Source organism: Denticeps clupeoides, chromosome 19, assembly GCF_900700375.1.
Source record: "Denticeps clupeoides chromosome 19, fDenClu1.1, whole genome shotgun sequence".
NCBI lineage: Eukaryota > Metazoa > Chordata > Actinopteri > Clupeiformes > Denticipitidae > Denticeps > Denticeps clupeoides.
Window position 1 is genome coordinate 4102233 of NC_041725.1, and position 26814 is coordinate 4129046.

The following is a 26814-nucleotide window of genomic DNA, read 5'->3' on the forward strand; positions in this document are numbered from 1 at the left end:
CAGTGCATTGTTTCTGAGGGAATACATCAGTGGAAATACATCAATGTAAATGATATAGTACATTTATATATTACATAAATGTACTATATCATTGTATGTGTATATATATGTATATACACATACACACATTCACAGGCAGTTAATAATGGATAACTATTTAATAAATATGTACACTGTTAAAAAAAAAAAAAAAGAAAAAAAAATGGAAAATGCTGCAAAGCATTTTTGTGACATAGGCGTGAAGTTGAGGGAATTTAAAAATGCTTCTCAGCCAGTTGACTTAAATTTTCCAAACTTTTTTTTTTTACAGTGTAGCTACATGTTAGGTATCCAGCTTACTAATAAATAGTAATAGAGTGTGGAGGTAAAAAGCACCCCTGACTGTGTAGGTCTAGTGTTACAGAATTATAAAATTACATTTGCTAAATGTTTAATTTAGTAAATTATTAATATGCTTATTAGGTGGGAGCTATGCCTTCTGCATACATTGATTTCTGTACTCACGTTGCCCTTTTTAGACTAGAAAGGTGTAAATGTCATTTAATGAAGAATCATTAGTAGGAGCAGTGGGTTAGCATTAGTTTGTACAGATGAGATCAGGAGAGAGCTATGACGGTGTGTGCCTACAGCCATGTATAAAACAAGGTGCAAGCCCTGTGATGGCCTGGGAATGCATGTCATGTGCATGGAAGCTCCAAAGTCAGGAGCAAAAAAGCCATGAAAAGCCCAATATAGACTTAAAAGCTTCTTCGAACTCTACAATGCTGCAGTATGTGCGCATGTTGCAGAAAATCACTTTTTTACAAGCAAGATGGTGGTTGGGTCAGTATACTGTATGTATATGTGAGTGTGTGTGTTTGTTTCTTTCCCCTTGCCATCACCCTCCTAAGGGGTTGAACTGTCACAAATATTGCAAATATACTTTATATACACTGTATTTCTGTATATATCTTTGTATATATTCCTAGAGAATTTCCCACCCCCCCACTAAAACGTTATCTCCACCGAACATCATGGCTTCCAAACATGCAAAGCCCTCGGTGAATGGATGTAAAAATGTATTTCCTTAGTTCAGTCACACAAGACTCTGAAGAACCAGCATGTTCATTTTATTTTTTCTGGAAATGTTTAAACGACTTTGTGTCTGCACTAAACTTTGTGGTTGGTGAATGGTGTTGATGATGTCATTTCCGCAAATGGACCACTAAGACCGAAATAAAAGCAAAAAAAAAAAAGAAAAAATTCATAATAGGGGACCTTTAACTCCGTTCATAGGAGGATGTCTCGTGAAAGGAGGGAATTATTAAGCAATGCTCAAGGTAAAGACGGGCCTATTTTTAAAACCTCTCTAAGGAAAAGGGTTGCTCATTGCTCACAGATGAATATATAACTCTGCATTCATCATAGCAACCGTCTTGACCCACAATGCACCTGGCTTTTACTGCAATTCAATTCTTTCTTATTTAAAAAATGCAGTGTACTTGTTGGTTTGGTTAGACTGCAAGACTGATGTAGCAATAATCCTGCTCGCTGGGCAGAAGTAAAAAAAAAAAAAAAAAAATTAAATCAGCACCAACAACAAAAACAGAAGGAATAAAAAAAAATCCAGAATATCTTTTGTAATTTATTGATGCAGGAATTAAATAATAGGTCACATATGGAATTTCACAGACAGGTTGATGATCGATAGACTTGATTCTTTCCCCGCCGCAACCCCTCACCCAGCCCCCTGAGTCCATACTGTATGAATTCTTAAACATGCAAATTCACGCCATGCTGCCCTGGCGAGGCTCGGGCCGTCATGGGCGTGGACGGCCCAAGGCCACTAGGACTTCACATCCTGCTTTTTCTTCTGGAACTTCCTGAACTGAGACTGGATGGCCACAGCAGCCTTCTCAGTCTCCGGGGCTTCCATGTCGATGTCGAAGTCTTCTGGGACGTCCTTCTTGGACGCATCTGCTGGATGAGACCAAGAAACACAGCGAAGTGTAAATATCTCTGTTGCACCATTTAATCTGTAATTACGATGCGCAATATTGAATCTTTTGCTAAACTGGAGAGTGAATGAATATTTGATTATTTCGCTGCCGTTTTCCCTGTTTATCCTGCATTTTCCGGCTCCGCAAGTCTCTGGCTGAGTACAGCGGCTATTTACAGCAGCTAAATGAAGCGTTATGAAAGCATGGCATCACAGTTATCAGACTGAATCACGGTCGGAGATACCATCCTCCCACACTGCGGAAATGGATGAATATTATCGCTGCACGCTTCCTGTTCATATAGACGCGTATCTGCTGACGGTCTAGTCGGTGGCAGGGAGTGGTTGACCAAAGCACAACTCACCCATAGCAGCCACAGGGGAGACGCTTTTCTCCATATTCAACACACCAAGCATTAAATCCGCCTGCATTTATTACTACTGATTTACTGACAGTCATGCAGTTTTAGTTCCCCTATCAACACCACAGGATGCTGAAGAGGAGGTCACATGGGTGAGGGTGACAACATCTCGGTGTGGTTGGGGACAGGTTCGTCTTGACAGGTTGCTGGCAACCTCGCATTACTATTGGACCGATTTGTAAATCTGAAATACAGGGTGCCAGCGATGGAAAAACACTGTTCCTCGGTTCCCCTGGACGGTCATCTGCTCAAGCACAGAACAGATGATCAGAATTATTAGCGCTGGCAATATCTTCTGTGCTGTTCCATTTGCATTAAAGGAGAAAATAGTCTGTGGTCTGGCAGGAATAAAAAAAAAATTAAAAGCACATTGCAGAGATGGTTTGTGACGATTCAATGATAACGTGACACTTTCAATCAGTGCAAAAAAAACATTTAAAAATGTCCTGAACCACAGAAGAACATGAGGCACTTTGTTTTTCACTTTGAGTCAGGCTTTTGGGGACAAAAAGCGCAGAAGCAGTAAGAAGTCAGTTTTTGTGATACAGTCTTCATGTTAATGGCATAGAGCATGTGTCAGAACAACAGAAATCAAGTCAGCAGATGGTCTACTTTTCTAGCCCATATGCCAAATATGCCTTCTTCTTCTTTCTGGTCCTTTTATTAAACACACAGGACTCATTAGATAGAGTGCAGCCCCGCCTCAAAAGCACTTCTATCAAAATCAAAGGGGTCTAACATCAGGGAGGATGTGAAGGTCAGCAAAATATCACTGACCTCAGATCAGCAGGGTTGTGCTTTTGAAGTCACGTTACGGGTGGCCAATCATGGGAAGATGCATGCAATCAATATATATATAAATTGAGCATAACAGCACTTGGGAATTCACCACCGTAAAGCGTTCGGGATAGTTAAGGTTGGATGAAGCAAATTGATGGCCAATAAAAATATAGAATGTCTGTTTGGCCTTTACTGTACTGTAAATAAAAAAACGAACACATTATCTTCATTTTGTCATGTAAGCACATTCACAACCATCTTTTTTGGTACCAAGACCAGTTTTATATAACACAATTGTCGACAGGATTGTCATTGTAAGTGCACATGAATAAACGTGATAAGTGCAACTTATCATAACGCAGAATCAGTGTGAGCCCGAGTTCCTTTAATTATTAATTATTTTACCTAGTGTCACCTTGTGGCATCAAGACAAGCCCTTGGTCTGTATTTCAACATTACTCTGCACAAGACGGGTAGACACTTGACTGTGCAAGCTTTTCTTGATATATGGGCTATGTTATTATTGTTTTGTTTTTTTTGCCTGAATCAATTATTTAAAATCCTTGCGGTAATATAGCCTGCACCCTCAGTTGATCAGATCAGTTGATAAACTAAATCACATGCCTAAAGCGATAAAACGTGTGTTTTCAACATGACTGTTCATTTCTGTTGGTTCAGGAAGGATGCCATGGTGGCCTGCCAGCTTCCAGTGCCGCTTCTTAGCTTTCTGTATGTCAGGATCCGGTCCGAAATGGGGCTCACTCCGGTCCAGGATCCGGACCGGAGTTTCATTGTTGTCATGTGTAAAGTTCCCTAATCGTTTTCACCTGTGTCAAATGTATAAAGCTGCCCTGTTCGTTTCTGTCCACTGTCAGGTCTTTGAAGTTATGTTCCGTGTTCACCAGTGTCTACGTCTCGGATGTCTCCCCTGTCTTTCTGCTTCACTAATTAAACCCCGGTTTCGTGATGTCAGGTGAAAGCGTCCTTCATTCTTTGTTCCTCGTCACTCCTCGTCATCCTCTCCGTTCACCCGCCGCGTCATGCCCGCATGGACGTGACACTGTATTCAAGTCCCTAAGTTTACATTGGATATTTCTCTGGCAAAGTTTTTTTTTTTATTGCATGCTACCTCTGACATAATTTTGTATTTATTTAACTCTTTTTGTAATTTTGAGTTTAAAAGCCATAAACATGTATTGGAATGTTAAAAAATGTTTTTCATTCAGATATGTAAATAAGAATGTGTATAAATTGCCATATTATTATAATATAATAAATCCCAATTGAACAGATTCATTGAATTAATCAATGCATCCTAATAATAACTGCTAGATTAATTGTTTTGCCCAGCCCTACAGAACGGGCTCACTATATTCCAGCCTGGCTGCTATAATAATAATCATTTTTGCCGTGTGTCTTGAAATGAATGAAGCCCCTCAGACCTCTGCATTCTCAGAAACATGTGACCAGCTGATCAACTTCTACAGCCCCGCATGGCTCGCGGCTTCACCGTCTGTAAGGTGCTGTGGCTGCATCCCAACCGGGATCCCTGTGAGAGTTTCTCTGCACGGTTAGACACCCGCCTTCCTTCCTATCCCACGTACCACGAGGCTTTATGGCCTTCCTCCCCTCTCGCTCTCCTCGTCCCTCCAGCCGCGATGAGAACATTAGACTTGCGCAGCGTGTCCCACTTGGACTCCCGTAGACACCAGTCCACGAGGAGAGGCCCACAAGTCCAGAGACCAGACATGGACTCCAACATGCGGTGCTGTATGCTGGTTGGCCAACTACGTGTGCACGTAGTTCCCATTCTGACACTCGGGCATGCAAAATGCTCCCCCCTCCATATGAGGTCACCTATCCTGCACTCATCCGGCATTTTAATGGGTCTGAGAATGTGAGAGAAAGTCTTTTGGAAAATGGGAGCGAAGGGGCTGTGTGTGACTGAATTTGTGTGTGTGTGTGTGTGTATATATACATATACATGTACGTCCTCGTTCTGTAGGCATGCTGCATTGCTGTGCTTGTGTATGTGTGTGTGTGAATGTGAGCGTGTCCTTGCTCTCCGTGTATGCCGCTCAGTAGCCTGCGTGGAATTCTGGTCGATCCCCACAGTCGGAGAGCGGTGCATTGAGTGAAGACCGACAACGCGGGGAAAATGCTTTTTTTTTTCGTACACACCACAGCCTCTAAATTAATGACCAAGGTCAGACTACAAAGGCAGTGCAACTCTTTTGTGCAAATTGCATGTAATTTCACAAACACCTCCAGTCTTTTTCTTTGTCCAGTGCCACAGATTTATGGAATGCGGATTTGACAGTTTCTTAAGATGAATTATACATGCCCAGGTTCTGACATGGCCCTTATGTTTCAATGTGTAAGGCAAAACATCGGTGTGCATTTTTTCAGCTTGGCTCTTCATCTGACTGCATAATGGATGCAGCACCGGCAGCATTAGTTAGGGCAAACGGAGATAACATTCGTTTTAACAGCCCGATATCACACCAGTCCTAAGATTTTATTGACTGAAAATGCAGCAAAATCACAGTGTTTGGCCAACATAATCATTCCTGCTAGGAGTAGAGGTCTACAACCAATTACCAAGCACTGTACCGAGTCAGTGCTCACCTCTACGCCACGAAATCCAATTAAATCATTCATTAAAAGAACAGAATGGATCTTAATGGATTCTCTTGCTTGGCCTCATGTTGTGGTAAGGCTGCTGTTTAGATCACTTTAGGACTGTATATTAACCTGGTGAGCAGCACGATAGGGGAAGGGGAGCTGTGCTACAGTAAGTAAAACAACATTGGATCATTGGAAAATTCATCATATAACATTTATAACAAATGTTAGGAATGTAATGGATAGGAAATAAAGCTAACTACAAAAAGGGTCTACATAACCTTTACAGTAATGCGATACACTGTGTGTGAGTCTTTGTGTTGCCTACAGGAACATTCAACTGAATGTGTGGAGTTTATGGCCACTCTGAAATTCCCTGGTTTTGCCAAAAATATTGCAAAAGGAATAAGAAATGGTCATTAACAGAATTAGAAATAATGAAAAAATTGATGATGCCCCAGGTACTCAGCTAGTGTGAAGAAGGTCAGTTTGATTGCATCTTTAACCAGTGCTGCTGCTTTCAGCAAAAAAATAAGATTATGAAAAGAAGGTCTCTGCTTTCCAATATTTCCAACCACCTTAATAAGAAGAAACGTATGAGGGAGATGTATTCTTTTGAATTGGGCTACACCCATCAGGGCTGAATCTTCCACAAAGGCAGCACACAAAAAAAGTAGGGTGACCAGATAATCCACGTCTGGCAGCATAAACTGAGCAAAAAAGTTCAACTTGGCCTATGGTTAACTTCCTTTATTAATATCCTAGCCACCCCATCACCGTCCCCCAATGATCTGGCCACCCTACGAATGGGGCACGATGAGAGGTCTCTTGGCAAGTGGAACTTTCTGACTCTCAGATACAGCTAAATTGCAAGCCATACCTTTCGTATTTTTGTCCACTTATTTCTGAAAATGTTGGTATAGCCTTGCGTTCGAGGGTAGGGGTGCAACTGTAAAATGAATGACCCGCCCTGCACAGTAAAATATAGACCAATGTTACTACTGTTCTGTTCAAAAGTTAAGATAAATGCCAATGGAGTTAATTACAAGCTGCCCAGTCCCAGAGCGGCATGTAACTCAACTAAAGTGAATCACACAATTGCAAGCTGATAGCTCCGCCCACCACGTAAAGCAGCTCGTCTTAAAGGTGCATTTAACCGTCTGTCAACATCTGTTTCAACAAAATGTCCATCCAAAATCTCTTTGAACACCAAATGAACCGAAACCGTGGATCAAGAACCGAGGTACGGACCGCACCGTGCGATAGCGGTACCCGCGCAGCCCTGCGTGAGAGTCCCACCTGTTTTTGGGTTTAGGGGTGTGTCGCCATTGATCAGATGAGACAAACAATGCAGACATATTGCTTAGAGATACTTAGCGAGCAGTAATTTGTCTAATTTGTCTAATTTGTCTAGTTGTCTAAATTGTCTAATTTGTCTAATTTGTCTATTTCCAACCAAGGTTTTTAGAGGGATGGGATGATGGATCATCTGTCATGTTGGAGAGAACAAATGGATGCTCTGTTTCCCTGGATTAAAGCAGGGCAGAGGCAGCACACCTATACATCAGCCATGTTCAAACATGTCTGTCATCGGCCTGAGCGCCGATTCACACAAGCAACGATACTAAATGATTCATGGGACATTTGTGCTTTGCAGAAGAGTTGAAGAACAGCACTGGTGGATGTAGGCTTCACAGAAACTCTCCCATCTCTTCAAATACCATAAGAAATTCTTTTAGCAATCCATTATTTATAAAATGACAGCAGTCATTTCACCACAACCTTTACCTGTCTAGCACGAGATCAGCAATTTGGCATTTCTGCTTTATTATCTGCATTATTACGGGCAATGCAACCTTTTATGTCTGATAGATGGCAGCAATTCTACTTTTACAACATATACATTTATTAAAAGAATGTTAAGTCAGCACAGCTCACCTTCAGTCTCTCAGTGTTTTTTTTTATTTATTCAGGACTGAGCTGGAAAGGGGGGGTCTCTGAAGATACTGGTCTAAGAGACACATGTACTCACTCATTCTGGGCTTAAAACAAAAAAATGAAAAGCTAAAACCAGAAATGTTACTTCTATTGTAATATATGGTGTGTTTCATTTGTAGTATATGGCCTAGATATCTGTTATTTGATGTATGATGACAATATGACCGTTACAATCATCTTTGATAATCTGTGTGCCTTGCTGCTACGTGAGGAAATAAAAAAGTTGCTCTGGCCACCACACCCCTGCTGGCAAGGGAAGTTGCTCAGGCTTTACTGTAAAAGTTAATCGTTTTAAAAATAATGCACCAATCTGGAAACCATTCTGGAAAAATTACACTTCTGTGTCACTGATCATAGTACCAGATAACCTCAAAATATCGCAATAATATCTAATAATCCAAGATGAACATAATATGCAATAACAATATTCCTAACAGGATTCACTAAATCTGCCAAATAAATTCAGCTTGAGCATGAACAGAGACAGAAGTACAGTTTCCATCCAGTGAACCCACATGCTGGTACAGACAGACGACAGCCCGTCATTTCCACCAAAGCTCTTTAGACATCATCATCATCATCATCATCATCATCATCGTTGCTGTCATCAAGCACGTTAAGTCACCAGGAGAGGAATTGAAGAAGAAGTGGACCTTTTACATCTCATCTAAGATGCATGGACCAATCTGTCATTTCTGGTCCATTTCCCCAGTCGATGCAGCACTCAGAACAGCTGTTGTTTTCTGTATTTTCATGCTCAGATTCACACTTGTTCTTTACTTCTGCTACGTTTCTATCTCACGCATGGTGCATGATGCTTTCGCAGGTAATCTGTTTCTTTTTTACTGTTTAAACACAGATGCCTGCATAATTCCTCATAATTGTGTCATGTGAAGGATTACTCCGATGGGGCGGCTCTCCTTACCTTGTCCGCCAGAGGTTTTGATGTTGCCTCCCGTCGCCCCGGATCCTTGTCTCTGTAAAACAGGAGGGTTTATTATTGCTTTTCATTTGTCACCGTCAGCGCTGCGCTCAAAACGACACTGGCAAACTTCGGAGATGTCGGAGATGATTATGACCAGGCTTCTCAGCCCAAGTGGACTCTGGGTGGACAGCTGTATGTAAGTGCCAGCAGCGCTTCGGCTCCCCTTGTCAACTGGATTGCTTCTTTTCACCCCCTCATCACAAGAACAAAAGGGCACAAGGTCCCTGCTGGGACATCGCAGGACTGAGGGACAGGGACCCTCTAACGTTTGTGTGGGGTTTTTTTTTGTTTTGCTCTGTTCCCTGCAGCTGAAATCCATCATGGGCTGAAACCAAATGGCAGGGAAGGGAAACCGATCACAGCTCATCATGGTCCAAGTGCATCACAGCATAACCTCTTTATGGCTAAAATCTGCACTGTTTCCATGCGGCGGAAGGAGCGTAAATCCATATACATCTGCCACAATGTGAGTGTCCAATCTTCTACTAATGGCTGTTAATGCGGCAGAGAATTTGTCCATCATGGCTCCCAACCCGATTTATCCGTAGCCAGATTACCGGCCACCGAAAGCACAGGTGGATCATCGCTAGGAGAATAAAAAAAAAAAAAACATATCCCTGTCCATAAGAGCAGATATAGCATTAACCTGGAATGCCGCTGCTTTACTCTCATCCCACAAAGGGGAGATTAGAGAGGGCTATTCTTAGGACCATATTATGGCCACCCTTTTAATACACACAGAGAGCGAGAAGTGATATTACAGACTGGATAAAAGAGAGAGAGAGAGAGAGAGAGAGAGAAGTGAGACGCGGCAGCAACCTCCACCCCAGCGCCCAGTGGGAAAATGTTTCATTTAAGCCTCTTAGTCACCAGCATGCACTTGGTTACTCCAAACAGCTCAAAGGCTCGGTACTCAAACACTAAAAAGGCAGCGGACTCGGAAAACGAGGGGTTTCGGGCTCAAATCCCGAGCCACCAAGGTGCCACTGAGGAGCCACTGAGCAAAGTACCCAATCTTAATTTGGCAGGTGCCCAATCTGGAACCCCCTGCCACATTTGTCTTCACATAAGTAGTGGACAGCAAATCTGTAATATTAAAGAAATGAATGCATTAAAATAAACGCATGTGTTCTTCCACTTATTCCGTGTAGTAGGCATGGATTATTATTACTGTAATGGAACGCACAGTCCATTTTACTATTACTAGTCTTCCAGGTTGTTTGGAATGCGGCATATATACTGCATAAGTAGTAACCTCATGAAAAACCAGTAATATTGCCCCATCATAACACCGTAATATTCTCATACCGGGTGGCCTTGAGACCTGGCCAACGGCTGTAGCCTGATTCTGTATTTCTCTCCACATAACTGTACTTAATGATGCTGTGAGTGTGCGTTTCCACAGTGGCGATTGTTGCGGACATGAAGTGCGAACTTTCAGCTGTTCCTACAATGGCCAATGCTGTGCAGTTTCTCTGGGTCAATATGCCCTTATCAATAATGAACTACAACTTCATCATTTTTACATAAACCAGGAAAGAGAAGACTCACCCTGCACAGTAAAAAGGTCACAAGGTATAATAAAGTTTGATTAGAACTCTTCAACTAGTTCTTTTGTATGCTATGATGTGATACAGGAGGACACTTTCACAGCACTGCATAAGACAGAGCATGTGGGTGGAATTCTCCAACTACCAAGACCAAGTTGAACTGCTATGCTAATGTTAATTAGTTTTGTGATTTTTTTTTATTTGCACTTGAAGGCCAAAGTAGTAGACATGAATATATCTGCAAATTTTACAAGGAAAAATGTCTTGTGATGTCTACAGATGTCTTTCAACACAGCATGAGGTCAATGACCTTATTGTTCACAGTATCCAGTGTTCCAGGCGCAAATTGTGGATGAAAACCCCCAGTAGAAACTAATTATGGGATACCATTTGGTTCTATTCGGTTTGCATGGCAAAGCTCCATTTCGCTGCAGCGCAGAGAGGAGTCAAGCTTGGACAAGGTCCAGCAGTGTAAATCCAGCGTTTATTTATTTATCAGTTTCTCATGAGGGACTGTCACCCTGTCCATAACTTCACCTCACCCCTGAGTCACATCCACCACGGAGATGCACAAGCTGTCGTTTCGGGTTCCCAGGCCGGGCAGCGATCAGCGCCAAGGAGGTCTGGCGAGGAGGAGCGCGGCGATCAATACCTGCTGCTGATCAAATTCTAACGCATGGAAACACTGACACTGGAAAGATGGATGGCCACCGAAAATGAAGGGAGAGATGGGAAGTGAGATGAATGTTTGCATGAGAAACGAAGAACGCGTCGAAGAACTTCAGCAACATTACAAGCTCCTTACACACTCTGGACCCAGTGATCTGTTCTAAAGGTTATTCTCCATCCATCCAATCATGGCTGTCAATCCATACAATCCATACAGATTTATAGATTATTTCTATTTAAACTTGACATAATTAGGTTTAAGTAATTAGAAAAAAGGCCTTTGTTAGAGTTGTTTGACTAGGCAAAGCCGTACATGAACGTAAATTCATCCATCCATCCATCCATCCATCCATCCATCCATCCAAACCTGCTAATCCAAGTCAAGGTCAAAGGTAAAAAAAAAATCCTTGATCCCAGTTCTCACTGGAGGAATCTGCTTTTTAGTGTCAATTTACAACTAGTACGTACACTACAGGTCACTACATTTGGGCGCACCTTCGGGTTCTAAGATAACTAAACAAAATACCGCTTTCTACAAGGTTCAAACAAAAAACATAAAGATGTGCTTTTCACCATTTGATAGTCTCTGCTAGCACATTGACTTGACGGGTTTTTAACAGGACCTAGCAGGTGTGTCTTTGGCTGCTTTAGGGTTGGATGGCAATATTCTGGGAATTGCGGCAAACCTGTGCCAGGGGAGTTGTGCTTAATGAAACTCCGAGTTCACTTACAGTGAAGATGAAAAAGAACAGTGAATTATTCTTTTTGAACTATTTTTAAATATGAGATTGGCCTATAGTGCAAATACTGATGTAAATGTAGATCCTAATCATTAACGTATTAATTCCATCTGAAAGCCAGGTTCCATTTTTCTCCCCTCCCCTCCACAAAACGTATATACTTCCACCGCAGACGGCTTGGATTTCCTCGTGAAATCTCACCCCAGTCCGCCCGTGAGCGGAGCCGCTTCCTCCAGCCTGACATTTACACATTTACTAACGTCAGACACGCCTGTGCATTTTAATGGCGGCCAAACACATCCCACCTCCCCTTCCCGTTCCGCACGCTCTCTTCTGAATTATTAAACGAAGGCCTTCAAACGGCCGGCAGGGCTTTGAAGTCGTATTTCTGAGAAAAATAAGCTATATATATTTCTATATATATATATTTCTACGTAACACGGCTACATATTTAATGGCTTTCGTTGCGCTTGTTTTTCGTGTTTGCGCGGCTGTAGTGGTCCTTTTTGCAGGACAACTTCTCTCGATTTCGCAGTTCTGAGAGCATCTGGGTCCCAGCAGAAAGCACCGCGGCGGCTTTGTTCTCGCTCCGCTGCTAATCCCGGTTCAAAGGGAGGTGTGCACGCCGCCACGCTGCAAACAGCCATGAAAAGAAGCGCCGGCGCCGCCGCACCTCCTCACTCCCCTCATCATCATCACCATCATCAGCAGCAGCAGCAGCAGCAGCAGCAGCAGTGTCAGGGAAGGCCTGCGCGTGTGTACTGTAAAGGTGTGTGTGTGTGTGTGTGTGTGTGTGTGCTCGTGCGGTGCTGCAGCCACGGTGAGTTGGTGCAAACATTCGCGAGAGGAAATGAGGTATCCCCTCATCAGCAGATCAAGCACGATGTCAGGGCGTCACGGCGCAGACGCGCATGTCGTGTTGCATCTGCAGATGCAGGTTCAGGAGGTGCTGACTGACTGGGGTGATGAGAACACACTCCTTGAAGGTGGAGAGGAAGCTGAGAATTTGCAAGGGTGGTAAAGTGAGCTGTGTGCAGATTGCAGTAATAGCTGTTTGTGTGTGTGTGTGTGTGTGTGTGTGTGTGTGTGTGTGTGTGTGTGTGTGTTTGCCAGTGGGGCTTCCCTCAGTCTGCAGTTAAAGGAAACACCCACAAACTCTCTCTCTCTCTCTCTCTCTCTCTCTCTCGCTCAGGCTGTGGTGCCACTGCAGATACAGAGGAACCCGTCCAAAGCAAAAGGCCCTAATTACACAGCATGACAGGCGGGAGAAGGATGCGCACTGCACCTTACAGGCTCACACACACACACACACACACACACACACACGGCACAGTGCTCCACAAACACAGTTATACCCAGTCACACACACACACACACACACCGAGTACAGGGCTTCGCTAAAATAGGGTATGAATACACAAAAACTGAATAGATTCACACAACTGTATCTTAATAAAGAAAACACTACAACACAGTGGCAATAAAACGTCGGGGTAAACAGGACCACGCCCATAGAGGGCAGGACTCTGACACCAACCGGGAAACGGGCTGTTAAACACAGATATTTTCAAGCCCCGGCAGAGCAACTCGCCGCTGCATGACTGCATGTTTCCCGGGGATGAGAGTGGAGTTGAGGGTTTCTGGGTAATTTTCTCCTTCTGTACAATTATGCCCTTCTCAGCTATATTAGTTTGACCCTGTGCCCTGACTGCTGGTACTGATGGTCATGTGACCAGTCCTTCCCAATGTCCATTAACACAAACACACACACCAACGGTGAGTATATGCACAGAAACACAGAGAATATACTGCGATGTCAGTCAGCCAGGAGGGATTTTGGTCTTGAATAAAAATTGCAACCGGGATTTGTAGTTTCTGATCCAGGAATGCCCGTCACTGAAAGTGAAGTGATTGCCATTGTGATACACTGCAACACAGAACACAGTGCACACAGTGAAATGTGTCCTCTGCATTTAACCCATCACCCTGAGTGAGCAGTGGGCAGCCATGACAGGTGCCCGGGTAGCAGTGTGCAGTGGCATCTTGGCGGATCGGGATTCGAACCGGCAACCTTCTGATTACAGGGCCCAGTCCTTACCCGCTAGGCCACCACTGCCCGATACAGCATTCAGAACAGAGAGTCATTTTAACAAATATTTATGTTAATATGACTGCATCTTATGTACTGCACATTGATAGAAATGAATCTTACGAGCTCAGCAGGCACATGAAGACAAGCATGCAGGAAGACCCTGAATTATATATCAGCCGAGCCGGTCTGACCCGATGATGTTAGGTGGGGCTTCTCTACTGTCCCCTGCGTACAGGTGACACACCTTCAGCATCTCATCCACACATTTCCACAACGCTTTTATTCTTTTGGAGCCAATATGCACGTTACTGAAGTCAGCTGTACATACACTACAAAACAACCAATTACAATGGCTGATCAGCGATCTGTTTCATCTGGATCCTTCAACACGAAATAAACTGTTCTGAACTCACACGTTTGGGTTGGGAAAATCTGCCTGGGCTGAATTTCACTCGACTGAGGAGAAGTGGATAAAATTACTTTGGGGGATGGTGGGATTTTACAGCGATGGTGAATTTTATAACCAATGGGGCATTTTGTGTACAATGATGGATGAATCGGGTCAGGAGTGTCACGAGTGCCCCATGGGAGGGCTGGCGGGCTGGGGGTGTGTGACAAATTCGCTTGTCATAAGTATCAACTCACAGACGTTGACATGTGGGGGTTTGGGTGGCGGGACACTAGGCGTTCCAAACCTGTCCGGGGGCGTCTTCCTCTCCCAGCTTTTGGGGACACGCATGGCAGAGCGGGGCACAGCAAACCGCACTTGTCTGGAGTGAACGACACTGCCAGGCCCTTCAGACAGAGAGGAAGGAGCCGGCCCGCCAGCGTCGCGCCCCGAGATGAAGCCGTAGATTATTAGCTGTGACCGGAGAGAGGGTATTGGAAGATGTTGGCTCCCTTTCATTTTATGCCCCCTCCCCAGCGTGAAGAACAGCCTGTCACCACGCACCTACGGAGCTGTCCCCCTTCCACTCTCCATCGCTCAATTTCTTTCCAAACCAGCGTTCGCCCACGGTTTACAGCAGGCAACAAATAACTCACCCCCACGAAACTGCCGGCGCGTGATTTAATGAAGCCCGCCTCTGATTGGCCGACAGCAGCGTGCAAAAGCGCATCCGTCAAATTCACTTTTCTGTTTTATGTTCTGTGCTGGGCTGGAGGGGATGCAATTAGGGGTGCCTTATTAAAATACACTGCATGCATGGAGGAACTTAATGAGATTTACAAATGTAATAGGCGGTGCAGATACGAAGCACCATGTCCGGAACGGCTCGGCAGCGGCATGTGAGCGGAAAGCATCGAGTTAAACGTCGTCAGCGCCCCGAAACGGGAGAAGTGGAGAGTGAAAAGAACTACAGTTTGTTTTTCCATTTTATTATCTCCTCTAAAGATGTTGTTTCACGCCAATTACCCCCCACATTACAGATCTAGCACGACTGATTTTTTAACCCCCCTCCCATCTCTCGTTTGTCAGTCTAATGAAGTGCAAAATTGGCGAGGTTGCTTCTGTTTTGAGACGAGGTTCATTAGCGGCAGAGTCCCTGCATCTCTGCGAGGAGAGGAGAGCTGATGAAACCCCTCCTCTCAGATCGCCACGGCCCGCCCCAACACGCGGGAGGCCGAATTCCTCAACCCCCGACAAAGGCAGGAAAGCCAAAAGGGGAATGCTGGAGGAGTCACGGGGGCCATGTTCGATTTCATTTTTTATTTTATGTAGTCTCTCTGTGCATCTGTCAAAAGAAGAGAGTATTGATGCAGCATAAATATCTAAAATTGTGAGAACTGCATTCCTCTTCAGTACTGGTACTAACGGCGAGATTAACGGCTTGTCATATCCTGCCGACAACGTGTGAGGTAATGCGGAGACAATGCATGCATATAAAGGATGGGAATGGGCTGCATAATCCAGGATGGTTAATCCTGAATTACACGACCTGAGCACCAGAAGGTTTGCAGCAGGAAGGTTATACTCTTGTTTCACTGTTTTCCTTCTTCACTGTGACCCACTATGTACTTGTGCTCGTGCAACTCTACCAGTTTTAGTGGGGCATGTGGCATGTGGGTATATTTTCTGCAAATGAATCACAGAGGACTCCCATTTGAACTCATAATACAAAGAATTATGAAGCCGTTGTGGGTCACAGTGTCTGCCATTTCGCTCTTAGACCAATCCTCAATCTTGCCCCCAAAAGACAAATGCTGCCAAACAACATTACAGGAACATTATTTTTTACTCAGATTGCCTAGTGGAAAGTAGGCCCTGTGTCTTTATTTATGCAAAAATATTCAGTGGCTGTCAAAATGGTCTCTATGTTTTGCATTTCCTTATTTTTCAGTTTTCTATGGCCTCAAACCAACATTGTAAGAACCACGTAGCATTTTTTAATTTAGTATTAACTTTTTTAGCAACCTGATATCAGAACACAAGAGGCTTGATCCTGGATGAATATGCGCCTGTCATAGCTGCCCACTGCTCACCAAGGGTGATGGTTAAATACAGAGGACACGTTTTATTGTGTCACCATCTGCTGTGCTGCAATGACAATCACTTCACTTCACAAAAAAATCTTAAACCCTACAAAGAGCTTAATCAGTGTATGGAAATCCATTCGGCCATCGCCATTGATTCCCATTGGTACACTGATAACAAGGCATTTTAAAATGAGAGAGTTCTGTGTGATTGTCACGATGCTATAGGAAATGCTATAGGAAATTAAGTCAGAAATTCATAATATCAATAAATGTTCTTCAAACTGCACAAGCTATTATTGTATGTATATCAATATGCAATATTTACCAGTCATACATATAATTTTGTACCAAAAACATGGTTAATTTGTCAACTACTTTTTGCTGTCTTTTTTTCCCTTTAGAACCAACATCACACCCCTCCAGTAAAAATTCTTGTTTAATGTCATCCTGGGGGGCATCTAACTGCCATTAACTGATCCGAGAGGAGGCTTCTATGTTTGGATGATTTAGGCGACGTTAAAAAAAAAAAAAACCCGCAGGGTTACTGATCCCTCACCACATCCAGACTCTGATTCATCGCTGTAAATATCCCTCAATCGAATTGACTCTATCAATGTCAATGCAACATGACAGACATCTGCTCCCTATGTTCCTGGTGCTGCTCAGCAACAGCCAACAGCTGGATCTATAAATGGAACGACGTTTCATTGTGCCGCTGCAGTCCACTCCAGCGCTGCGGCTATTCTTAAATGGCATACGAACGGCTAAACTGTGCCATATGCCTGTGACCATCAGAGACAGAGGACCCTGCCGAGCTGTATGCACGAACCTTCGCTGTGGTACTGCATATTAACAACTCGTTCATTTGTTTAAATGCCATGATGCTAAATTAGTTAGTGGGATTTTTCTCACACTCATACTAAGCCATTTGGGTCATGGAAAATCTTCATCCCAGTTGTACATCCTCAGGCTACGGGAAATCTGGTTGCCATCGGCACCCCCTGAAACATCACTTCTGTTTTTATTAAATAATGCAGGATCTTTACTTTCTCAGACCATTTTTTAATAGCCAGACCGTTCTGAATGCAGAAAGAAGAGGGCTGGACCCGATAGGAAGTGTGAGGGAGATGGAATTACGCAAACAAATAAATTATTCCTCTTGGCCGCGTGTGCTTCTATTTTAAGATGCCGCAGCTTGCACGGTCTGAAGAAGTTCCTGCACGGCACTCAGTGTCCATTAACAATTTAAGCAGGAGATGCAGAAGTCGGCCACAGAATGAGCAAAAGCAACAGTGGGATTTTTGTTCGCACTGTTTCCATCTCACTCACTAAACAGGGAAATGTGGAGAATTTTGCCCTTCTCCCGTTAATGCCCCCGGCCAGTTCTTTTGGGCTAACAAGGCCGGGCTTCGATGTAAAAACCGGGGGGAGAGAAGCCCACCGGCACAAATAAGACTCACCTAGACTCGCCAAATCTAATATGGTGATTTTACATCACGGGATTTCCTGAAAGGAAACAGGTTGTACGTCTGCTCTGTATGCACGACAGTGCACATAAAAAGCGAATGGTCTGATAAATTTGTCCTCTGTATTTAACCATCACCCCTGGTGAGCAGTGGGCAGCCATGACAGGCGCCCGGGGAGCAGTGTGTGGGGACGGTGCTTTGCTCAGTGGCACCTCAGTTCAGAATTTGAACCCACAACCCTTGAGTTACCAGTCCGCTTCCTTACCCACTCGGGGCACCACGTGCCACATTTTTCAATTTTTTTGCCTGCTGACCTAAAATCGATATTTTTAGAAGGACCTTTGCTTCCGTCATTACTGTCTTTTTAACATCCTGTCCTGAGCACTGCGTTCCAGGCAGGTGTCACACATCTAGAGGTGATTTGCAGTCATCCTCCATGTAATGCAGTCGCATTATATATGCTAGGCACACCCCACGCTCCCACTAAAGCCCTGTTGTCTTTCCAGCTTACGCTCACCAAGTCCAGGGAGACAGTCCCATTTCGTTTAAAACGGCGTAATACTTTTCCACTTGGATGAGCGGAGAAATGAGTCGCGGATAGGGACACCATTTAAACTGTCTGAAATGCGTTTCGCTGTGTAGCTATGAATAAAAGAAGGGATCTGCCTCTGTGACAAAGCTTTAAATGAAGGAGGAGATCCCAGAAATCCTGAAGTCTTTTTTGACATTTCCATTTATCAATTAGGTTCAGTTTTACTCATTGCACCAGAGCTACAGAATCAACCCTTTGGGAAGTTCAGAGACACATTATTCAGTGCCGTTGGTTTCAAATCTGTCACATAAGACATGACCCAAATTTTAAAACCTTTATTTTTGAAGATTTTATTATTTATTTGGAAATTAGGCCCTGTCCACATGAGAACGCTTTTCTGGAAAACGGGTTGTCTGTTTCTAAAAAACTTGCGTTACTTGTTATCTGTTATTGAAATGTGTCTTCTGCTTTTAACCATCACCCTTGGTGAGCAGTGGGCGGCCATGACAGGCACCCGGGGAGCAGTGTGTGGGGACGGTACCGCCGACCTCAGTGGCACCAGGGCTGGCAACCTTCTGATTACGGGGCCACTTCCTAAACCGCTAGGTCACCACTGCCCCACTGTGTCCAGGGGGGAGGAGGGGCCATCCACACAGATATGCAGAAAAGAAAAAACACTGTTTCTATCCAGATTCCCCCTTTAGAGAAAATGTTCTAATTTGAGTCCTATTTTTATTGGGTGTGCAGTGTTATGTATTATATCTACAAATAATGCAAAAGAAACTTTTGTCCAATTTAAAAAATTTGTCCAGCTGCTTATAAATTTATGATACATTTCGTTGTTGGATCTCAAAAATGTTTTTCCTTGTAATCATCTCTGAACACTTGCCAAAAGTGCCAGTTTTGCCCTCATTTGTCTCAAGCAAAGTGCTGTCACCAGAACGTTTTCTATCAAGAGCATGGCTACATGCATTTAATATACAAAACCCTGTCAGCTTCACTGAGGTGCTCAGCAATATTTCCCAAAAAGGGAATTTTCATGTTTCATTACTATTTCTATTGTTCTGATTTCTATTGTTCTATTTACATTTTCAAGAATTGCCCATATTGTCATTAAATTGTTATTAGTGACTGTTTTTCTGCGCTAGGTTCGAGGTTGTTCGAGTGTCATTACTTTAGAAAGCCAGAACACTGATGTCGTTCCAAACGGGGGTTAAGGAGGTTAACCCATAGTGCATGCTGGATGATTTCTGCCCGCCCCTGTCAAAGCGCCAGCACCACCTCACCCCGTACCCCTCCGTTCTCAGCATTCAATAACACGCCTTCTACACGGGGGGCCGTCAGCAGACAGGATCCACAATCCAGCATGCAGGTTATCAGCATGACGAAATATGGCCTATGGCACTGTTAGTACACCCATCACCACCACTATTTATTCAACTTACTTTAAAGATTTCAGAATAAACTAAGTACCATAGTGTTCCATAGTTGATAAATGATGGGGGGGATATAGTGGAAACCTGCCTGAAGAAGATGATTTGATCCTTTAACACACATTAAATACTTCATTAAACAAGTATCACTTTTATTTTTGTAAAAGGTGTTAACTGTCATTATTTATCTCCAGAAATTTGTATTTCACTATAATATATGAAATGAAATGGGAATGTATGCCCAGCGGGAAAAACATAAAATGGAAAATCTATTTTGTTTCATTAATTTCTTTCAGTTTTAATCTAATCAATTACACCTATTCTATCAATTAAGGTCTCTGGCTGCACTTAGCCCACTCTGCCACATGACCAACTGCATAGAGCTAATGGATAATTATGTAATTTAAATGGACCAGAAAATCCACAGCAGTTCCCCACCGATTTTAAACTGACACTCGGAATATCAATAGAATGGAGAGCTCTATTTTTCAGGAAAGAATTATTTTTAGAGAAGTAACACCACCAGCATTGGTTGACTAACACATACACCCCCACATGCCCCTGCACTCAAAACACACACACACACACACACACACACGGACACATACTGTAGTCTGGCTAATGCCACCCACAGAATGAATCGCAACAATTAGTCAAACCTGTAATGTTCCAATGCAACATAATACAAAAACTGAGTTGGGTTGGGTTGGTTGTTCTGAAGATTGTGTAATTAGTTACAATTACAAGATGCCTTACTTAAAATGTAATAGTAGTGTAACTATTTTAATTACAATATGAAAGTAATGTAACCAGTTATATTTGATTACTTTCTTATTACTTTTGTAATTTATCTATGTAATTTATCTGCTAACCATTTTACAATTGTGTAACCATATATATTAGTACCAAGCATTGACTACTACCAAACTAATTTCAATACATGAAATAACATTGTTGTAATTTAGCAAATATAATAATAACAGCCACCACAAGGTCAGGCTTCAGCCCTGTAAGATCATACAGTTATAAATCACTGCTAAATCAAATATTTGTGAGGAACATTATGGATGGTTGGGGTTCCTCCACCCTTTCTCACCTCCATCCTGGTAAACCAGCACCCATTCGCTGTCAAAACACACATGGCAGGTCTGTAGCATCCAACATTTCTTCCAGCATTCTTCTCCACCTTCTCTTTTAACCCCTTTAAACCATAGGCCCTGAATATTCCATTCCCATGAATGCCGAAACGACACAGCTTCCAATTGGGAATTGGGTCAACATAATCCCATTCAAGGCCTTTGAATCGCTGTTTAGTTGGTTTGAGTCACGGTTAGGCCAAAAGGAAACACATTACCAGAACAAACGCATCTACTTGACAGGTTAGAGTTAACAGTTCATCACATGGGCAAAAACGCATTTATATTAGCCATTGCCTGAACCCTTCGATTCCAAGATCTTAATAAAGCTGTCTATTTGTTTTACAGATTTAATTTACAGGTATGCACTACCCCCTCCAGCCAATCTGAACGGCAATAGCAGATGGCCATTAACGTCTTGCGTACCAAGCTGGAGGAATTTATTGGTAGCGTTGGCAGTGGTAATCAACCAAACGCCATACACATTACAACAATCTGTTCTGGTGCAAGCACTTCAACCCTCTATCACATGGCTGGCCCACTGCATAGGTTTATTGTGTGTGCATTCGAACACACCGCTGATTTACGAACTTCTTATGGAGGAAAATTGCCATTCAAATATTCATAGCTTGTTGATTTAAGTCCTGTGATCGGTCCAGTCGGCTCATATTGCAGGCAATAGAACATTTCAGACGGCCTGCTAGAACACTAGAACCATTGTTCTACCGCATTCAAGCTGTTAATTAGCACTTGTTCATAAAAGAGAGTAATGAGAGAATCCATCATGCAGTTAAATCCATCACACTGCCATTTGCTCAGCCTTTCAAAAAGTAAACTGTTCAAAGAAACGGTTAAAAAAAACACAGAAAAACAAAATCCCATCACTTGTGCAAGGAGCCATGACAACAGCATCAAGGCATTTTCCGCTTAGCCATAAACTCACGGTTGGCCAAAAGATATTATTTTATCCACGACACCATTTGGAGTGGCTCTGCCCACTTGAGCCCTCGGTGTGTGCAGAGATGTCAGATGTCACAGTCTGGTTTCAGACAGACAGACTGTCCTAATGGCACCAATGGAGGCAACAGAATTTGCCTAATCTGGCACAGACACGCACATATGCACCAAAGCCGATTAATTTTTCACTTCCGGGGACTCCCCAACCCCCACTATCATATGCTCATCACTCATCTCTGGCCCCGTACGTGACAAAAGAATTGAAGTGACGTGCACTTGCAGGGACCCGGTACAGGAGCGTAAGAAATGTCACCGTACTGTGGAGAGTGGAGGGAAGCAGGAGGACAGGGGACGAGAAAACATAAAAAAAAAAAAAAAAGAAAGCGAGTGGAAGGGACCCCTCGCCTGCCTGCGGCTACATAAGGAAAGCCAGGTACGAGAGCAAGTGTGTGTGTGTGTGTGTGTGTGTGTGTGAGTGTGTGTGTGTGTGTGTGTGTGTGCTTTGAACCTCTGAACACATTCAGTTACAGAAACAGCCCTTCTGCTTATAAAAAAATAAAAAGTGACAGGCTCCTGCTCCTCCTCCTCCTCTTCCTCCTCCTCACTGCACAAATGATATCAAGCCACTTAAAAGAGAGTTTTTTAAAAAATGGACAGCTGGGACGTAGTGTAACTGATGGCAGCACGCGTCCAGTCTGACGGCCGGGGGACAAGGGCCTTTTGAATGGCCGAGTGATGGTATATAGGAGGGTAGTGCTGGGGTGGAAAGGCACTGTGTGGCAAACAGATTAAACGTGCTGTGGCGTACGTCGGTGTTTTAACAGATCGGTTCTAATCGCGAACCACCAAGGTGCCACTGAGGTGCCACTGAGCAAAGCACCGTCCCCAAACACTGCTCCCCGGGCGCCTGTCATGGCTGCCCACTGCTCACCAAGGGTGATTTCATTGTGTCACCGTGTTTCACCATGACAATCACTTCACTTTCACTTCCGAATGGCATAGCCTTGGCTAACCTTCGCGTTTCGGTGGCGTCTATCATACCCCCGAATAAAGGTAAGAAATCGTACATAATGTCGGAGTACATGTGTGTAGGGTTAGGGTAAGAGTTAGGGTTGGGATTGGGGTTGAGGTTAGTGTTGGGGTTGTGGTAAGAGTTAGGATTAGGGTAAGAGCTATGGTTGGGGTTGGGATTGGGGTTGGGGTTGAGGTTAGTGTTGGGGTTGTGGTAAGAGTTAGGATTAGGGTAAGAGCTATGGTTGGGGTTGGGATTGGGGTTGGGGTTGAGGTTAGGGTTGGGGTTGTGGTAAGAGTTAGGGTTTGGTTTAGTGCTATCAGTTTGCTCTTCCAGTATGCTATTCTGATGTGTTAGAACATGCAGAGCTACACTCTGTGGGAAGATCCATGTGTGCATTAGCGAGGACGTGGTGGATTCCGGCTATAAGCCGATGGGTTTATAAAAGCAGATGAGTCCTCCCTTCTGCGGAACATCTGCTTTCCACCCAGTTTACAGATGGGCTGCAAATGAAAGGGAGGTTCTACACGTGTTGCTCCAACACAAAGGTCGGCTTGAGATCTGTCGACTGAAGGTCACATGGTACGACCGGCATCTGGCGCTGTACCACAAAAATCCACCTAATTAGTCAGGTTCTCCAGACATTTGCTCCAAAATGAACGTGAGTGGCGGGTAACGACCTCACTTGAGAATGTGGGCTGGTATTATGCTAATTAGCATCGCCGGGCCGACTTTCTTCAAAAGCACCTGCAGGTCACGAGGAACAGAGAGAGAAATCCACCTGGTCCCCGGACGAAGCCCGGCGTCGGTCGGCACCGGTGCGCAGAGCAGCCGCACTCCGGGACAGAAGGAGTCTTTTGAAGTTTAATTAGCAGCGTACAGAACGAGGTTTTCATGCACAAACACCAGATCAATGCAGCGGGAAAACGCCTGGGGACTCTGCGCACCTCGTTCGGCTCGTAATTAGAAGACAGGTTGGCCGCGATGTGATATGAGGCACGCTAACGTCGGAAAAGTACGAGAATTACGGTGAAAGTGCGGTGAAATGCGGGAGTAGATTGAAGAGACGGTGCTGTGCAAGAAAACAGGAGTATCCATCTTGGTCAGACCCGGTGGATCAAGTTGTACGGCGCGTCCAGGATTGATTGATGGTGCATTAGCGATGGGCGCTGGGGGTAGAGCGCACGGGACCAGGGGATATCTGCACCGGTCAATAATCGGCCGGGACGGGACGCAAGACTCTGCAGCAGGCAATCAAGTAAAAAGGGCAGGGACGAGATGGATTATTTCAGGAAGTAATGCCAGATCGGCATTCACTTGCCGCCCGTCCATCTGGGACACTAAGTCCTCTCTCATCCCCTTTTTATTGGATTTTTATGATCACAAAATCCAGTTCAGCGGAACAAAAGTGTGTGGCCAGATAAAGCCATGCCCCGAAAACCACTACGGCTTATCCGTCCATCCATGCGTCCATCTGTCCAAAGGCGTTGTGCCCGGCTGCGGCCTAAGCTCCGAAAGCGGGAAGGTGGCGGGCGACGAGAAATGACCTATAATCCATGCAAAAAAGCATGGCCCCCCAAATTCCACACGCCGGGGGCCCCGCGTCGTCCAGGCCGATCCTCGGCCTTCAGAACAACGCCTGTCAGCCTCGACGGGGACCGTGAAGTCCTTCGCCGATCCGGCCCTTTAAACCGACCGTCACTGCTGTACACAGATCTTTTCAGCCGAGCGCACAGTGCCGGGGGAGCCGGGGGAGCTGGAGGAGCTGGGGGAGCCGGGGGAGCTGGAGGAGCTGGGGGAGCCGGGGGAGCTGGAGGAACTGGGGGAGCCGGGGGAGCCGGGGGAGCTGGAGGAGCTGGGGGAGCCGGGGGAGCCGGGGGAGCGGATTCCCTTCGCGGTGAAGCCTCATGCATTTGGCTGTTCAATAGCAGGGCTCCACACACACAATGTAGTTTACCAACTGATGACCGATTATACACATTTACGCCATTTATCAGACGCCCGTAACCAGAACACCTTACAGTCAGTAGTTACAGGGACAGTCCCCCCTGGAGACACTCAGGGTTAAGTGCTCAGGGAGGGACACAATGGTAGTAAGTGGGGTTTGAACCTGGGTCTTCTGGTTCATAGGCGAGTGTATCACCTGCTAGGCTACTACCGCCCTACTACCGCCCTACTACCACCCTACTACCGCCCTACTACCGCCCTACTACCACCCTACTACCGCCCTTACAGAAAGAAAATTTCATTTTATTCGGTTAAAGCCTGGAAACGTCTTCCATTTAACATGTTCAACATTCAAAAGGAATGAATTATGAATAAAGAGGAATATTAAAAGAAGAGACATGTGCTCCGTACTCACCTTTTCAAGCCAATTTTCATTATAATTCCGACTTTTTAAAAAATAATTACATACAAACGCGTTACGCGGCTATATTTGTCATGTATTGTGAGTGATGGAAGTCTGTGCACCGAACGCGGCTGCCCGCCAGGCTGGACTCCGAACCGACCCGAGAACCGACAAACTTGCGCCGGCGTCGCCGCCATCGCGGCCAGGAGCGTCGTGACTCGCGTCGTGACGCCGTTTTGAAGCGCGGAGCCGGGTACCCACCTCGCTCATGGCTCCGCTGCGGTGCTGAGGATGCGCGCCTGTCGGGGGGAGTGAACCGCGGTGCGAGTCTCCGTCTCCGCCCGCGCCGCGCGGCCGCCCTTATAAAGCCCGGAGAACCGCGTCACGCCGCCGGCCGGCCAATCGGAGGCTCCCCGGGCCTCACGTCCGCGCCTCGGTTCGGACGGGAGTACCGCGCCGGTGCTGAATCAGGACGAGGAAACATCTATCAATATTAATATCAATATCAAACCTGTAAATAGATGGTCCCGTCGTCCCGGTAACCGACTATAGATGTTCATTTGTTAAAGCAGCAGGTGCAGTTGCTGTGGTTTTACCTCAAGTTTTGTGTTTCAAAATGCACACTTTGTGAATGAATTATGTACGCAACTGGCCATGTTTCACGGTGTAAGCTTATATTTAATGACAGCGTTCTGGAAGCAAGTGACATTCTACCTTGTCACCAGGCATACAGTACAGGCCAAACAAAAGTTTGGACACAACTTCTCATTCAATGTGTTTTCTTTATTTTCATGACCATTTACGTTGGTAGATTCTCACTGAAGGCATCAAAACTATGAATGAACACATGTGGAGTTATGTACTTAACATAAAGTGGAGACCTGGTCTCCACAGTCACCGGACCTGAACCCAGTCCAGATGGTTTGGGGTGAGCTGGACCAACAAGTGCTAAACACCTCTGGGAACTCCTTCAAGACTGTTGGAGAAGCATTTCAGACGACCTCTTGAAGCTCATCGAGAGAATGCCAAGAGTGTGCAAAGCAGGACTCAGAGCAAAGAAACTAGAATAGAAAACATGTTTTTTTGTTAAGTACATAACTCCACATGTGTTCATTCATAGTTTTGATGCCTTCAGTGAGAATCTACCAACGTAAATGGTCATGAAGATAAAGAAAACACATTGAAGGAGAAGGTGTCCAAACTTTTGGCCTCTACTGTACACTCACCTCATTTTACAGTAAACATAGTTTTTTACAGTAATTTTCCCGTGGACATTTAAGAAAGATTAGTCGTTGTACTTCAAATTACCGCTTAATCTACCGGGTGTTGAAAAGTGCTGCACTTTAAATTAATATCACCTGCATGGCTCTGAAGTTTGAGCGGAAACTACAGCGTGTTTTTCGCTCCTCAAACACAACTTGGCACTTGGAATGTTTTACTCAGCCAAATTAAAGTGTGTGGGCAGTTTTCTGTTTTGGCTCGAGTGTGGATTTGGTGCGCTGAGCCAAGTAGGTCTAGCGTTATACGTTATTCGGCTCTGCACAACAGCATGATGCGTCGACGCATTCACTATGAACAACACGTTTCCAATCAAGTGTTCAGACCGGAGGGGGG

General features: G+C 44.6%; 1 protein-coding gene across 1 annotated transcript; it reads right to left on the reverse strand.

Annotated features, from left to right (window-relative positions):
- Window positions 1-1604: 1604 nt before the first annotated feature.
- pcp4b (Purkinje cell protein 4b) lies at window positions 1605-25547 on the reverse strand. The gene is made up of 3 exons (XM_028962967.1): window positions 25462-25547; window positions 8729-8780; window positions 1605-1956 (listed from the first exon to the last, which is right to left on the reverse strand). The coding sequence occupies exons 1-3, from the start codon at window positions 25468-25470 to the stop codon at window positions 1826-1828; spliced, it is 192 nt and encodes a 63-aa protein (XP_028818800.1). The 5' UTR covers window positions 25471-25547; the 3' UTR covers window positions 1605-1825.
- Between the last annotated feature and the right edge of the window lie 1267 nt (window positions 25548-26814).